Source organism: Xyrauchen texanus, chromosome 15, assembly GCF_025860055.1.
Source record: "Xyrauchen texanus isolate HMW12.3.18 chromosome 15, RBS_HiC_50CHRs, whole genome shotgun sequence".
In the NCBI taxonomy this organism is placed as follows: Eukaryota; Metazoa; Chordata; class Actinopteri; order Cypriniformes; family Catostomidae; genus Xyrauchen; species Xyrauchen texanus.
In genome coordinates, this window is record NC_068290.1 from 38,435,468 (window position 1) to 38,452,389 (window position 16,922).

At 37.7% G+C, this 16,922-nt stretch overlaps 1 protein-coding gene across 1 annotated transcript in view; it reads left to right on the plus strand.

Moving 5' to 3' along the window:
- The window catches only part of ibtk (inhibitor of Bruton agammaglobulinemia tyrosine kinase), a 43,832-nt gene extending 29,751 nt beyond the window's left edge, over nt 1-14,081 (plus strand). Inside the window, 18 exon segments of the mRNA XM_052144466.1 lie at nt 82-696; nt 2,156-2,242; nt 2,334-2,416; nt 3,001-3,038; nt 3,161-3,257; nt 3,406-3,507; nt 3,717-3,834; nt 5,684-5,744; nt 5,812-5,936; nt 6,540-6,652; nt 7,020-7,159; nt 7,551-7,666; nt 7,768-7,854; nt 8,529-8,669; nt 10,215-10,288; nt 10,291-10,408; nt 12,061-12,193; nt 12,971-14,081. Coding sequence (XP_052000426.1) covers nt 82-696; nt 2,156-2,242; nt 2,334-2,416; nt 3,001-3,038; nt 3,161-3,257; nt 3,406-3,507; nt 3,717-3,834; nt 5,684-5,744; nt 5,812-5,936; nt 6,540-6,652; nt 7,020-7,159; nt 7,551-7,666; nt 7,768-7,854; nt 8,529-8,669; nt 10,215-10,288; nt 10,291-10,408; nt 12,061-12,193; nt 12,971-13,096 — 2,374 coding nt within the window. The 3' untranslated portion in view covers nt 13,097-14,081.
- Nucleotides 14,082-16,922: the final 2,841 nt, after the last annotated feature.

Consider the following 16,922-nt stretch of genomic DNA (forward strand, 5'->3'; position numbering starts at 1 on the left):
GGTATTTGTTTTTTTTAAATGGAACCAATCTTCTCTGAATGTATTCTGAACGCTTGCATTAACTCTCTTCTCTTTCTTCAGCCTGTATGAAGTGCCCACTGTGTCTCCTTCGTCATTCTCTCAACACTTCCAGCGTTTGCTGACCGAAGCCGACGAGACTGACAGCATCCATGACGTGACCCTGCAGGCTGGCGATCGCACTTTCCCAGCTCACAAATTTATCCTATCCATGCGGTCAGAGTTCTTCCGCAAAGTGCTTCTCCCAGAGGGCTGCAATGAATATGCAGCAGATGGAGAGGTTAAGAAAGGAGAAGACGCGGTGGGATGTGACCTGCTGGTGCTGGAGAAGGTACCTCCAGAGATGCTGGAGCATGCTCTTCAGTTCATCTACACTGACTCATGTGAGATGCTGGTCCACAGGGCCCGACCCAGCATCCCGCGCTCCAAACAGTGCTCTGATCCTGAATCGCAGCTGATCCACAGTCTGCAGGCTCTGGGGCTGAAGAACCACTCAGCTCTGGAGGTGTACCATTCCCTTCCTGCTAAGGCCAGCGAGGAAGCAGATAAATCCAAGAGCAAGAGCACCAAATCTGGAAAAAAGTGCAAGAGTGGTAGTGTTGGTGAATTTGGGCATAACCCAGTGAAGATGCTGCAGGGTGTCGCCAGAAAACTGGGCTTGGGAAGTCTCTCATCACGGTGAGATTTAGAGCTGTATTTACTTTTGCAATTATTTTGCATTTTATTATTTTCCTGAAGTCACTTAGTCGCATCATTTGAGCTTCTCATGAGCTTTTTCATGGTTCCTTAAAATTTGAAGTAATAAAAAGTCTTAATTATCATTTTAAAAGGGTCTTACATTTGGGGCGGAAAGACAGGAATTACAAAATGGCCTAATGTGAATAATGAACTTTAAAACACTACAATTTAATCAAATATATGCATGTGCTGTGTAGTGATGGGCGCTTTCGAAGCACTGCTTCATGAAGCTTTGAAACCTTTACAAACCAGCTGTTTCGAACCAATGCTTCAGAGTGCATATCAAACTAAGCATTTCCGCTTTGTCCGTCATACCACTTCAAAACATTTTGAAATGTTCCGCAGTTAGATGCCAGGGGGCATTGATTCAGGGTTTCACTCTGGGATCACTGTTAAATGCAGACTAACTGATGATCTTGAGTCAGTTTAGCAGTAACTTAGGTCCATTAAATCAGACTGATTCAAACAAGAGCTGCTGATTTGAATTCAGTTGTTTTACATTTCCTGTTGATCACCTTGAGGTGTGTTCCCCCCGGAAATATTTCTAAATGTTGTGTTTATGAAAACGACATTTCAGAGAGAGAGAGAAATAGATATTTTGTGATATTTAAAGAGATTTAAAATTGTCTAAAAATCCTTAAAACAAGATGCATTTAATTGAGAAGCAACATATCAGACTTGCTTAAAGAGAATGTATCTTAAATATATGCATCTCTTTTAGGCCCTTTGTTGTTTGCCTTAGTATGATATGATTATACATCACCATTATGTCATTTATATTAAATCAGAACAGTTAATCTCGGTCACAAAACTGAGAAATTAGGATTTCAGTTAGGGTGACAGCATTAAACTTGAACTGATACATTTATCTGAAAACATCTGAACTCTTGTGCTACTGAAAAATGACTAAGTTCGGGCATAAAATTCTGAATGGCGCAAGCTGATTCTTTTTCAATCATATCCATTAGCCAAGCAGCTTGCTGTGATAAGCCAATCAGCTCACATGGTGTAAGCTTTGGTTTGTTTCGAGTAACCAATTAACTTGCGTACTACTCTCTTTGAGTTTTCTCTGAAATCCTCCTCACCAGCTCTAATTGTGCAGCAGCATGCCCACATGATTCACTCAATATGTCTGTGTATTTTCTAGCAGTAGCAAATCTCCTTACTTGCTCTGCAGCAGCAGCGTTAGCAGATCTAGTCCTCCAAGACCAATATCCCATCAATATGTCATACACACTTTAACATGCTAAATCTTTCAGAGTATTGTCATGACTAAAATGTTGTTAAGCTAGGAGTGTCACTACTTTCACCAGCACTCAGCAAAACATTGTAGTTCACACAACCATGCAAGGCATGCAAGCTGATGAATGCTGAATTGAAGTGTTTTCTGAATGATTAGGCTTGATGGGGTGAAGTATGAGAATCAGAAGATCAGTGTGGGGCAGAAGAAGACGGGCAACAAGCCACGATTTAATCAGAAGAAATGGTATGTGTTGATTAATTGGGAAATTTCAATCATACACACTTTACATTGGCTGCAAGTTAAACCCTGCTCTTTATTTATTATGTGGGGTCAGCTTGTACCTCTGTGATGTCACATTGCGGTCGGAGGATGGCAAAGAGTTTCCCTGTCACAAATGTGTTTTGTGCGCTCGGCTGGGTAAGAGAAACTACTTTTATGAGTCAGACTACATGAGTTGTGAAAAGACATGTTTTAATATGCGAGACTTATTGAATTGACTGTATGTTTATCCCTCACCATAGTTAAATCAATGGGTAAGCGTAGACGTGGCCTTTTTTCCCCAAACCTGAATGACTTTCACCTGTTATGATATTCTGCAGATTGTCTAATCTGCTCTTTTCCATACAATGAAAATGGATGGGGCTGTTGAACTCCAAAAACAAACACGCACAAAATAAAAACCCAACTATAATAATATCAAAAGCAGTCCATACAACTTTAGCACTATGTTCCAGGTTTTCCGAAAGTCATACGATCGGACCGATTAATGCTACTTGCTGAAAATCCTTACCCATTTCAAATGTATGGGAAAAGGGGTCTTACATTCTGCAAACTATCATGGTTGCACTGAAGGAAGAAAATCAGATCATGAGCAAATGGCCAAACTATTTCTTTTTTGAAAGGAGTGTGAATTATCATATTGTCATGTTTTTGTTTTGTTTTGTTTTTTACATAGATGGTGTATTTTAATGTTGAATTTTATGCTCTCCTTATTACTTCAGAATATTTTAACAGTATGCTGGGCAACCCCTGGATAGAGGTATGGTTTCACCGTATTCAAACAAACAGCATCATGCTTTACAATGTCTCGGAACTGTAGTGTTTTTCTGTGCTGTTATTTTGATGTATGGTACATGTAGTGATCTCTTCTGCCCACTTCAGGCCACCAGCTGCACTGCACTAGACCTGCCCACCACCTCTGATATCCTGCAGGTTATTCTGGAGTACATCTACACTGACGAGTCCCCGACTGTCAGAGGTTTTACCTTTTATTATATGTTCATTGACGCATTGCTGTTATTTCCTCATTTCTTATTTCGGGATGGGAATCATAGGGATAAATATTGAACAATATTTGGTATATATTACAACTTTCCTAATCCGGTGTTGTTGATCATTCAATACAGAGTCTTTGAATGTGGAGTTTGTGTGTAACGTGCTGGTGGTGGCCGATCAGTTGTTAATCACGAGACTGAAGGAGATCTGTGAGGTTGCCATCACCGAGAAGTGTAAGTGAACACTCTCTGTAGCCCTTAAGAGAAAACAACCTCTGATGGTTAAAGGAAAATTACAATTCTGTCATCATTTATGCACTTTCTTGTCACTCAGAGAATTTTTATTATTTATATATTGACAGGAATAGCCAAACTATTCCTTTAATGCTCCAGTAGGAGTGTTTTGTGGGTGGATGTTGTTCAGAGTGCTGTATTCTGTGCAGTGACATTGAAGAATGCAGCAGAATTACTGGAGTTTGCCACCGTGTACAACGCCGGGCAGCTCAAACTGTCCTGCCTGCAGTTCATTGGCCTCAACATGGTCGCTCTGCTGGAGTCCAAGTAAGATCAAAACCATATATTCTAGATGAAAATGTATGGCGACTTAGAGCTTTTTGCGTTTTGTTTTTTAACAATAACCTAGAGGACACCATTTTTTTTGTAACTAAAATATACTGTTGATGAAAATATGACAGAAAATAATACTTCAAGCTATTAACAGTGCACAAATAGAAGAATAAACATCTAGAGAAACTTCTGTTTTAGAAGAAACCTCTAAAAGGAAATTTAAGGGCCAATACAGGTCACCGGTATTTTAACACCGTGATCGGCCGATATCGATCCTGTCACCAGCGTTTAGTTTTAAGACCGCCACACTTTTACAAATTCTATGCTGCAGTAATATGTTTATGCCCCTCACAGTAAACTTGCATTGAATTTATATTAATTGTAAATGCTAACATTTATTTGAATTGAAAACGGTTATAAATAGTTTCTGTTGTCACTAACAAAGATCAGCCAATAAACACCATGAGAGCATCACACACAGTAGAAATATGTTCAAAAATAAGAGAGATATACAAACTCCAAAACGGCTCCATTTGTTTACCTGCTTTGGCGTTTTGTTGTAACACAAATCGCTAATCAAGCAACTGCTAGAAGACACGCTGCTGTTATTGAAGGTTAACTGTTATTATTGATGAGAGATTGAGAGCACGGCATAATTGCTCAAACTGTCTCTTTCGCTTCATACACCGTCCGACCGTTGCGTCTCATATATGTGCATAACAGATACCCAGATTTGTATTTGCATCTTTATTTGGTGTTCAATTAGTTTTTACATTCATTTGCCGTATCTTTGTCCTCTCTGTCTTTTAACTGTACAGCGAGTCAGAATTATTACCGGAATGACTCTTGAAAATGGGCATCTTTTAAAAATGTATGTTTTTATTCCTCTGTGTTACTCTTGGCCTTTGTTCCTCTGGAAGAGCCTACAGTTCAAACTACTTTCTTCTACAGTGTAACAGAGGTCAAATAAAAACATAATTTTGAAATGTCACTGATTGACAATATTCATCCATAATTTTTATCTTCACTTCAATGCAAATGTGGTTATTTTGATTAGATGAATCAAGTGCTCTAAATTGAAGCGAGGGTATGAGAAGAAAAATGCCACCATATGGAAACATGGTTTGTCAGCACATACATTGTGTCTCCAACACACACATATATGTATATGTGTATATATACTTTCTGAATTCATTTTATATATATATATATGTAGTGAATTCAGAAATAATTCAGACCCCTTCATTTTTAACACAGAAAAATAAAGCATGAAGAATTCAGAAAACAGTAACTTGAAAAGTAGCCAATACTTCAGAAAATTATTTAGAGTGAAACTAAATTATTTAGAGTGAAACTGTATTATTTGAATTGACTAAAATGGCATGATGAAATATTGACAATATTTAAAGGACATTTTCGTCAATAGACTTAAACTATAACTAAAACGAAACACTGTAAAAATGTACTCTGATATGAAAAAGATAAGAAATGATGGTGAGAACATAAATCAGTATTTTTAATTGGTTAATGGGGGAAGATTCATTTGGACCTTGTTTTACATTTAAAAATAACTTCATGTTTTCAGAAGTTTATGAATCTCCTTTCTGTAAAAATGTGTATATAGTGTGATATTCTTTGCTAGCAAACACAATATTTTTGTGTGATCACAAAACTTGTCTTGGACTAATGAAATTCCTTTGTTGTGTTACTGTAGTGATTGTTATTCAGTAGCTTCCTTCCTTACTTTCCAATTCATGGCTTGTGAATTGAATTGTGAATTAAAAAGCAGTCAATTCTCAGATTTTTGTCCCCAACCTTGATATAAACCTCTCCTGTCTATCAGAGCATTGGAGATCCTGAGTGATGATATTCTACTGGAGTTAACTGCAGCTTACAGGAGAATGGTGAGTTGAAATCAACACTGATCTCTGGTTTCTTAAAGCTGCTTCTGACATCAAACTCCTCTGACAGATCCCAGCCATGCAGAGACGTCTCATCACACCATACTCCAGCGCTCCTGATCTCAGTGCTTATGAGGACAGACAGTGGGACTCTGCTGTGGACTGTAAGAGCGGCTCTGAACCCGATCACTCCAGGTATGGCCTCTGCCCCACTGAACATATGAAACAAAGAAATATGCATATGAAAGGAGTTTTCAACATAAAAGAATAGTTTTCTTGTGTTCTCCTCATTTACTCAACCTCATATCATTCGACTTTTACAATATCCAGCTAGTTTGTTTTTTTATTCCATGAAACACAAACATAGATGGTGATTTATATTGTCAAGCTCCAATAAGAACAGAAAACTACCATAGAAATGCAATTGAAGTATATCAATAGTCCAAGTCTTCATACAATAGCATTCTGTGTTGAACCGAAATTCACTGATAATCTTCCCGTTCACTGCAGCTACCAACTCTCATTTGCGCTTGTGTTCAGTTAAAATACGGTTCCTGTTAGGTTTAGCGTCATTGACGGCAAACTCCTTTAGTTCTCTAGACTTCCTTTAGACTTTATTGTACATTTAGAGTGCTTTGTTAGTATAAATCACCATCCGCTTTTGTTGTACAAAGAACAAAAGCTTTCACATTCTGCCAATGATTTGTGTTTTGTAGAACGGTTGGAATATAATTTGTTTTTAGGTTAACCATTCCATCCAATTTTAACTATAATGAGTTATCACTGCGTTTAATCTAGTGACAGTCTGATAAAGAAGGCCAAGATGAGGGTAAAGAGGAAACCACGCAGACGCTCTGACAGCTCCGGTGGATACAACCTGTCTGATGTCATCCAGAGCCCGCCCACACCAGGTCAACTTACTGACCTTACATATAAACCACACTAATTAATATGTATGTGCAAAATTACATGCAAGATGTGTTCTTGTGTTCAAAATTGAAGAAACAAAGTGTTCTCTGCGCCTTTTTTAAAAAACAATTTTCACTTCATGCATTAAATATACAACAATGCAATCAAGGAAGTGAATATTACCTGGAGATGTCTGTCTGTTAGCATTCCCTAAGGTAGTTAATATCAGTCATCTAAATGGAGAATAAGCACAACGGCACACTTAACATTTTGCAATCACAATGGAAATTATAGAGGCTCATTTTAATCATACTTCTTTAATCATACATTGGCTCTTCTGATTTTAAAACTGTGTTTTAAACGGTTCAGGTTTGGGTAATTCAGTTAAGGCCAGTTCAGTGGAGTCTTTGCAGGAGCTCATCGCTTCTGATTCAGAGGGCAGTTATTTGGGAGTGGGCAGCCCCCGAGACCTGCAGTCTCCTGTGTTCCAGGACAGACCTGACACACAGGTAATACCACAACATTTGGATACTATGACAATTCTAATCTCAAACACCACAGCATAGAGGAGCATTCCACACTGTTTGTGATATAAAACAGTGGGTAAAATGTCATCCTCATTTCATTTTCCTACAGTAACAGGCCGGGCTCCACAGGTGGGCCTGGCCCACCGATTCAAAACAAAGCTCAAATAGCAAAGCATCATAATGGTTGTACATCTGGCTTTCTATATTCCAAGTCAGCCACACGATAACTTTATGTGAGGAATGGGACAACATTTTTTTTTATCGTTATTTGTTGAAAATTTTCCCTTCCACTGCAGCTCTCAAATCTAAATAGGATTTCATTTTTGGCTGAACTATTTCTATAGTCTGTAGTAACTATAATTGTTGTTTCCAGGAGGAGAGGCATGGACCATTAGAATTAAAGACTCCACCTGGGACCCCTGTTTTGAAGAATGGTCCTGTGCCAACTCAAGCTTCTACCCCTGAACCCATCCCTAGTGTCAGAGCAAAGTGAGTTGAATGCTTTGTCACTGCAAGCTTCTCCATTGGAGATGCAATAGATATTCTCAATATATGTCAGTGTAATCTTGAATGGATGTTGATCTCACCAGACCAACTGCTGTCCTGGACCTCAGGGCCATCATGGAGATGGAGGCTAACTCCCTGAACCAGGGCACCACATCCAAAAGTCCCAACTCGTAAGTCTTCCATCATGGTAGACCACTTGGATTAAGTGGAAGCAAACATGTTCCATTGCTATGTCACATTTAGACAGACATTACATAATAAATAGGGCTGTGTGAATGAGAAAATCTCAAAACTTTTCAATCTTTTGATGGTATACAACATATATCTTGATATATATATCAAATATATATATTTGCTCTGAAATCATTTTAAAGGCTGTTTTTTTGTTATTGTGGTTTTTTGAAGAGGATCCTTCATGTAAACCAAAATAGCCATTGTTGCCAATTAGATTTTAATCACACAATCATGTTAACACGTATAATCTTTCCGTATGTTTTTTTTTAACTAAAGGATGTCGAAATAATTTTTGTGGTAATCAACAAATGCTGTCGATTGAGCTTTGTGGTGAACACGGAATATTCCTATTATGCTTTCATACTTTCTAGACAAGGATGAATCTCGAAATAAGTTTAAAACGGTCTCTAGAAAACTTTTGACTAAAAATCATTTGAAAATCGCATTAAAATATTTGCTATATTTACAATGTTGTTTCATTGTATGCCTGCAGCATAATCGTCTACAAAAACTGTATATCACACAGTCTCCTCTTCATAAACATTTGCTCTCTTTTTGCACTCATTCTCTGTTTATTGTTGTTTGCAAATGACCGATTGGGCGGCGGCAGCAAAGTGGTGGTGATCTCCGGTAAGCTGTCTCAGAAGCAAAGGAAGATGATGGCATCTCTGGCCTCCAGAGAGAGCACCACAGAGAACACCTCTGCTAAATCACCCCCCTCTGTTACTCCAGTGAAACCTGTGAAGACCTGGTGAGAATCTGATGTCCTGGTCACTTTCCGAGTGATCCGATCACTAGTGGACCGCAGAGACAGATAGGGGAACTGGCTCCCCCAGCATAGCCATACAAAAATTCTCCACTAACTAAAATCTTATAGAGCTTTGGGTTCCTTGCCACAGTCGCCTTTGGCTTCCTCACTGGGTGCTTAAAGACAAATCATTTTTAAAAGCATGATTTTCAATCACGTTTTTTAATTCAACTTCTCAATGAGGACTTTAAGACATTGTGCTGTTTCCCCTTGGGACTGCATTTTTAGGTGAGGGTCTCTGATTTTCATTATATACATGTCTCAGTACACACAAAAATAGCTCTCTGGCTAAACTCGATTCAGTCTTAGACAGTGGTTCCACATGTTTGAAATTCGTTTTCTTAACTTAAAATTACTCTGTAATCTCAACAAACACTTGTGTAGAAGAACCTTGTAGTAGAACTGGGTAAAACCATCAATTAGACATGTCAGTGTAACTCCAATAAATGTCTTTTATATTTGTATGTAAAGTTAGCATGCTAAACACATGCTGGTTGAAAGCACTATAGAGTGTAGTTGAGTAATTATGTTATGGGTTAGCACAACATTTGCTCAACAAAGCGAGCGATCGATTTCATGTGCAACATCTATCTGTCCTCATTGTATAAACACAAACAAGTGTCCCCTTTTATATTCATCTTTCACAAAAACACATCAAATAACACTAAATTCTAACATTTACTCTCCCTATTGATTCCCATGCAGAGAGCATGCTGGGAAATGGAAATCCCCTGTACAGCTTCATCAATGCTACATTAACACCACAATATGTATTCATGTAGTCCCAACTCCAATGGATTAAGTAAACATCCTTTTTAGAAATGTAAACGGATAGAATACAATGGAATCAAGTAATGTTAATAATATTGTTATTGTAGTTATTATTACTAAGAAGATTACTTTTATATAGAACTTTTCCTGTGCTTTAAAAAACCAAAACATATGTACATCTAAACAAAACAAGCCATGATAGGCGTTGCTAGACCCTATGACATGGTGCTTAAGTCCCTCATTTCTTCAACTCCGCTGAATTAGTACACAATTCATGGGGTAACTTTACCCTGTGACTGTGCTTGTTGTGTATTTGTCCGTAGAACATGTTCTCATGCGGAGCTAAAGATTTACATTTAGATAAAACGTTTAGCGATTTTAAATTCAGTAAACATCTCCACTTTCTGGTTTTATTAATCGTTTAAGTATAGGAGAACTTCAAAAAAAAAAAAAGGTTTAGTAAGACAAATGCTGATGGAGAACAAAATGGCTTGTCAGTTCATCAGTGTCAGAAGAAGCTCATTTGAAAATGCCATAACCACAAGAGTCCCTCCCACCAACTGAACAATAATATCAAACATGTCAGATGTAGTTGACAGGGTCATTAACACGGTCTCATTTGTAAACGGTGATTGGCTGATCACATTTGCTCAACTATTGTTTTTTTTTATTATTTAATTTGTTTAACAATCTCCTGAACTATCATTTTGTTTTCAGGTCGACAGCAGTTCAGTCCTCGACCTCTTCCTGTTCCTTCCGGGATCTTCTAGTAGAGGAGGAACACCGTGGGAAACCTCTCCAGTTTCTCCAGTGACTGGTCGGAGTCCAGTGGCTTCTGCAGGACCGGCAACATGTGCCAAAAGAGTTACTTTTAAATGTGCCGAGATCAGCGACCCGGACAAACCAGCAGGGTGAGGAACACATACACAGCAGGTGTTAGCATTACACAATGATAATCGTTTCAAACAGGAGTATGCTCATTTTAGCATGCGAATACTGTTCATTGTACATTGGGCAGTCTTTAAGCCTTTTTGTTTTCATGAGCAATATCTTATTTGCACACAAATGTATTTATAACATTCATAAATGCTCCAACTGTACTCACTTCACATGCTAATATATTTTATACCTGATAGGAATCAACCGTTGAAACCTACTTCTAAGTTTAACTTTAAGAATTCATAAATAATACAAATTTGTGAGGGCTGTTGTTACTATAGTTGTCATTTGGTTGTATTTTCCACTAGGTGGCGCTCTAATACTTTTATCTAACATGACACATGAGTGAACAGTCTTATTTGACCATCTATGGGCTGCTGTAGTTAATGGTGACTGTTAAAGCCACAGCAGGTGTCAGAAATGCAATGTGCATGACCATTTCATCCCTTTTTTTGTACTTAAGGCAGGGTGCTCTATTGAATAGATTTGCTATGCATTTGCTGATGATATATATTTAGGCCTCATGAACTAATACTTTTAATTTGAATGCGCATTAATTTAGTTACGTTTATACCTCTCATCCACACTAAAACAGCGTTTTCCTCCACCGAAAATGGAGAATTTCGAAAATGCTCTCCAGTACCGCATACTTTGGAATACGATAATGTATGTAAACATGGCCTTAGATGTACAGTTTTTCTGCCATTTAAATATTATGTTGACAACCACTGATGTAGGCTGTTATAATGATATTCAGGGAAAATCATAGAAAATCTGGAAAAGTCAGGGAAATTTCAGTAGTGGATATAGTTTTTCCTAGTTATGATCTGCTGTAAAATATTAAATCGGTTAGAAATTGCTTTCTGTGATTTGCAATCTCAATAAAATGGCTTTTAAAAATCCTTATCAGTAGTTATGAGCGACTTAAAAAATAATGGAATTTCATTTGTGAAAAGTGTGTATGTATTTCTTGTATTTTCTGCTCTTCAGGATGTTTACTTACAGGTTCTTACTGTAATCAGTAATAATGTGTTATTACTGATCTGACCAGAGCCTGCAGTATCTCTCTCTCTCTCTCTCTTTCTGCCTGCTGGGGCTGGTTTTTATGACTGCAGTGTTGAAGCAAAGCTTTGAATATTTATCCGCTGCCCATCTGTCATTGTAATCTCTATTAATAAGGGAAAACGTAGTCACAATCGCGCTCTCGTCCCTAGCTCTTGGCGTCATGTGTATTTAGCGGTGCACACTAAGAGGAAGTAGCAGGTTGTACAGGCTAGACAGTCTCACCATGTGTCCCTGCTCTCAGGCATAGACTGATTGTGTCAAGATTGTTTTATTTTATTGTTCATTAAATGTGAGTTGTGTCATTTCTGCACCACTATCATCACCAAAAAGAATTGCAAAAATAATTCTTGTTTTTAAATGGGTTTCTTGAAAACTCCCTCCACATTTAATTGATTGCACAAAAAGATAATCTCACACATACTCACTCCAGTTGTTGAGACAATGTTGTTTCAGGCTGGTCGGGATGCTCAAATAAACGGAACAATATTTTGAAAGCTCAACAGTTACAAGCATATGCATCCGTAAACCATGTTCTCTCTCGTTTTTTTTCTCCCATCAGCCCTTGGGTTTTGAGAGCAGCGAGCAGCCCTCCCTCCACCACTACGGTCACGTTTGCTTCCATAGTGGAGGAGGAAAGGAAACAGGAAGCTGCACTTATCCGCAGCCGCGAGAAACCACTTGCACTCATACAGGTAACAGAGTTTGGTTTCATGTGTATGTGGCATTGGGTCTATACCTGTCAATGCGAGGCATGTTAAAATATGTTAATCACAAATCGAAGCATTACAATATCAGAATGGAAGCACAATTGTTACTGCTCAAAACCATTTCTGAAATGTTTCTGATTAATGCATGTCAACCAAAGCAGATCCCACCATTTGAGCAATTTAAGTTTGAAGTACCTTCTAAATTCAAAGCATGTTTTTGCACGCTTTCGTTTGAAAAAATATCCTTTTTTTTTTATGATTTGAGATACCAAGGTTAGTTCAAGTTCATGTCAAATGGTATAACCACAAGAAACACCATGATATTCATGATTCAGATGTGATTTTACAATATATATATATATATATATATATATATATATATATATATATATATATATATACTGTATAGATATATATATATATATATATACTGTATAGGTATATATTTAATTGTTAAAAAAAACCCTACGGTTTCAACTTTTTTGTAAACGATTGAGATGTGTACACTTGCACGTATTCAAGGTGCAAGGCAAATACGTTATTACTTTTTACTTGCTTACACAATATTAAATCAAATCTTTTGTTGAAAAGGGTATAAAAGTTTATAAAAATGTTTGAAACTAACATGAGTCCAAATAATAATTCTGAGAACTTGGCACATGTGCTTTAAAATTAGTGTTTGCTAAATAAATTTCTCCTTGTCGTTGGACAGCCTTATTTGTAACGAAGCCTTACCGTCTGTTCTTCTCATCTTTGCTGCAGATTGAAGAAAGAGCCATTCAAGACCTGTTACTCCATTACAAGGCTGTTAATAACCCAGAGGAGCTGATACTGGTGGAGAGATCACCACAAGGCCCAATTGCCATCCCCACCTGGAACAAACACTGAAACAACACACTCGTGGCATCACACTCGTGCTCCAGTTTAAGGCTGTATTGAGATGCATTACAAGCAGTGTTCTGTTTTCATCAGCTTTTTATGCAGTATGCATATTTAAAATCATTATTTTATTTCACTGCTTGTTTCGTATCAGCTTTTTTTTCCTTCGATTTATTCTGATTTCTCTTAACAGGAATAAAAGACTGGAATCTGGGGTAGAATCTATTGTTTTTAGCCCCAAAGAGTCTGTCGCAACATGTGCTAGTGTGAGTGTACTTGCCAAAGGATATTTGTAAAGTTTTTTTTTTTTAGTTTTTTTTTAGTTTTTTTTTTTCCCCGTTTATTTGTTTCATGAAATCCAGAGTTGCAATGATCTGCATATCCCAGTTGTGTGTGTGTGTGTGTGTGTGTGTGTGTGTGTGTGTGTGTGTGTGTGTGTGTGTGTGTGTGCACGCTGCAGTGACCAAACAGATCTGTTTGTCTATAACTCAAATTATATAACGTTGTGCAAAGCAGACTCCTCTCACACATTGTAACAATATGAAGAAAATATGATCAGCCTTGAAAAGCAATAAACATTTTATTATGTTGCTCACAAGGGCTGTTTGAAGGAGCTGCTTTTAAAAGATTCATTAACTTCCTCTGCACAAGAGGAGCTGAAATGTGCAAATCGGCTTTTTATGTACTTTTGCTTCCTCATGCAACCTCCATAAATATTGATACATGCTCATTTTTGGGTCTGGATGTAATGGTCTTTACTGCCAGAACATGACTGGTTGTACAGAAAGACATTTTTTTTTTTTTGGTTATATCTCTTTCATTTTATTTTATTTTATTTTACTAAATGTAGAAGATCATCTTTGCAGTAGCAATAAAGATTTGAATTTGTGCATCAGAACCTGTATTGTGTATATTTTATCTCTTAGACTGAGTTTAAGTGTTTAATAGATGGCACCATTGCCCACCCACTTTTTTAGCCATCTGGGTCCCAAGTATTTTTCTCATACATTAAAGATTTAATAAAATCCTTGAGAAAAAATGTAAGCCATGAACCAAACCAACCAGTTCCGAGGTGAATCACAACATTACAAACGTTGATTTGAAGCAAAAAAGTATTTGAAAATCAGACAAAAGTTCAAGACTGTACTTCACGTCTTTAATGGAGGGATGCATTACAATCCCATTGATCATTGTGAATGACTTCATTGAATTAAAAACTATGGAAAAATATAAAACTGTTGATTTGAAGTTATCAGTATAGAATCAATATATTTTACTGTAAAATACTCTGATATTTCAGAGTATTGATGATTGCGTCATTCACAATGTTATTGAAGCAGGTGGCCGCTTCAGAGAAGCTGCAGAGACATTCCTCCTTTGGCCATTTGGGCCAAGACCATTACAGTATATTATTAGTGTCTTGTTTTTAAATTCAACGCATTGGTTCAAAAATTGCATCCCCAGTTTGCCAAATGCTGAAGCTGTAATTGTCATTACTAATCTTTGCCCAATTTAGATGCTGATTCATTGAGTTCATGGCATAAGAAAATGAGTTAATTGTGCCAATACCATGCTCAAGATTGCCCTTACAAGTCTCGCAAAACATCCTCCGTGACTGTGTCTGCCTGTTGTTGCAGATGAGTTGACTGGTTTTACAGTTGTCTGACAGAGAAGATTTTGTCTCGAGTGATGTCACCCTTTCATTTGTCAAATTTGCGCTCATGCAGTCATCTCAAGCTCAATCTAATGAATTTGATGTTTGGTGTGATTTGATTAAGCAGAGAGCCCTTTCCTTGCCAGCAAACCCCTCTCTTTGCATTCGTTAGTGTCATCAGGACATTCAAAAACAGTCATTAACATAGTGCATCAGTTCACCTCTCCATAAATAAGTGCATGACTGTTAAGGGTCCTAATGTACAGTAATTAATGTGACCGTTTAGTTCAAGTATCTGGCAGACTCACAGTGAGGTGAATGATAATCATCTGTTTATCTAAATTGGTCAGATGACATAGAAACCTGCAGGGACCCTTTTGACATCCAAGTATGAGAAAGACTCACTGTGAATCAGGATGGACACATTTATCCTGAGAAAAATAAAAAAGGACAAATTCTCTGGTGCTCCGAGGTTAAGCTATGCAGAATGGGAAATACAATGCCAGTCAAAAGTTTGACACTTGACAATTTATTTCTCATGATCTTTAAAACCTTAAAAGCTTGATTATAGTTGTAGGCAAATTGTTCCAAGTACACATTTCTAGAAAGTTCAAATATAATGAACTGATGTCTTCATCACCATATGTCTCATATAGTACCATTCTCAGCATTCATTTGTATGGACTTACAGAAAGGCCAATTTAATTGCCCTTGCAAAATGCTGATAAACTCACTCCTGTGTCTACGCATTCTATATTAATTTGCCTATTTATTTGCGACATTTCTTGGCAAATGCAAACAGCCTATGACAGGAACTACATTAAGCTGTTTTTCACTATTTGGCTAAAAATTCCATGATTCCATCTCTATTGGGTTAAGATCTGGGCTCTGACTGGGCCACTCCAAAAGGTGAATTAAATTTTTTTGATTTAATTTTTTGCCATTCTGAAGTGAATTTACTTTGATGTTTATGGTCATTGTCCTGCTGCATCACCCAACATCTACTGAGCTTCAGCTGGCACAAAGCCGACCTGAAATTATCCTGTATGATATCTTGATAATATTGGCAACTAATTTTTCCTCGATGATGGCATGCTTTCCAAACCCTGAAGCAGCAAAGCAACCACAAATCATGATGTTACTTCCACTTTTACCTCATTGAGCATTCTGTGGTGTGCCCATGAAGTCATCTTGACTGGACAGCCTCTTCTAGAGAGAGTAGCCACAGTACTAAGTTGTCTCTGTGGACAGATGAATATCTAAACTCATGTAGATAGCTTTTCAACCCTTTCCAGCTTTATGCAAAGCAACAATTCTTGATCGTAAGTTTTCTGAGATCTCTTTTTTGAGAGGCATGGTCCATGTCAGCAGATGCTTCTTGTGGATAGCAAACTCAAAATGTTTGAGTGCTTTTTATAAGTTAAAGTAGCTCAAACCTGGGGGACACGTGACGCCATGCGAGAAGCAGAAGTGTGAGCTACAGCTCTGTGCACTTTGCTAGTTTTTTTATTATTTTTATGTTATAATCCGGTGAGATTTGATACAGCCAGTTACATACTTGCTCTTTGAGGTAAACATGGTAAAGAAGTCAAAATCCTCAGACTCTGTAGACATTAATAGACATTTACATGTCCAAGCTGAGGCCTCTGGCAGCCCTGCGAGCCGGGGACTTTATTTGGAAGGCATGTCGGGAGAAGAAATACAGCGTCAACTGTCCAACATCTCAGAGATGCTGACAAAGGTTGTTGCTGACTTGGAGGATCTCGCTGTAATACGTCGGTCGATTACGGCGAATGAAACAAAATTCTCTGAGTTGGTCATAAGAGTGACAGATATTGAGAAATGGATCGATTATCTGGAGTCATTGGAAAGGGAATTATCCGCTAATCCACCTGTGTCCAAAACAGACTTGGAACGCATTTTGGGAAAAAGCTTTCTTGGAAGAATCACAATATTTTCTTGTTCCCGAACTTTGCGAATTTGACAAGATTGTAACGTGATCAGTTAGTGGAATGTAAGAAACTCTTACATCAACGGAAGATCGCTTTTGCAAAAAAAGCCGGCCAAGATCCAAACCCGGCCAAACTGGGAATAAATACCATAGACGGCATCAAAGCACTTACATGTCCCAAACTGACACTCTCTTTCATAAATACATTGGAGTGAGGAAGCCATTTGATG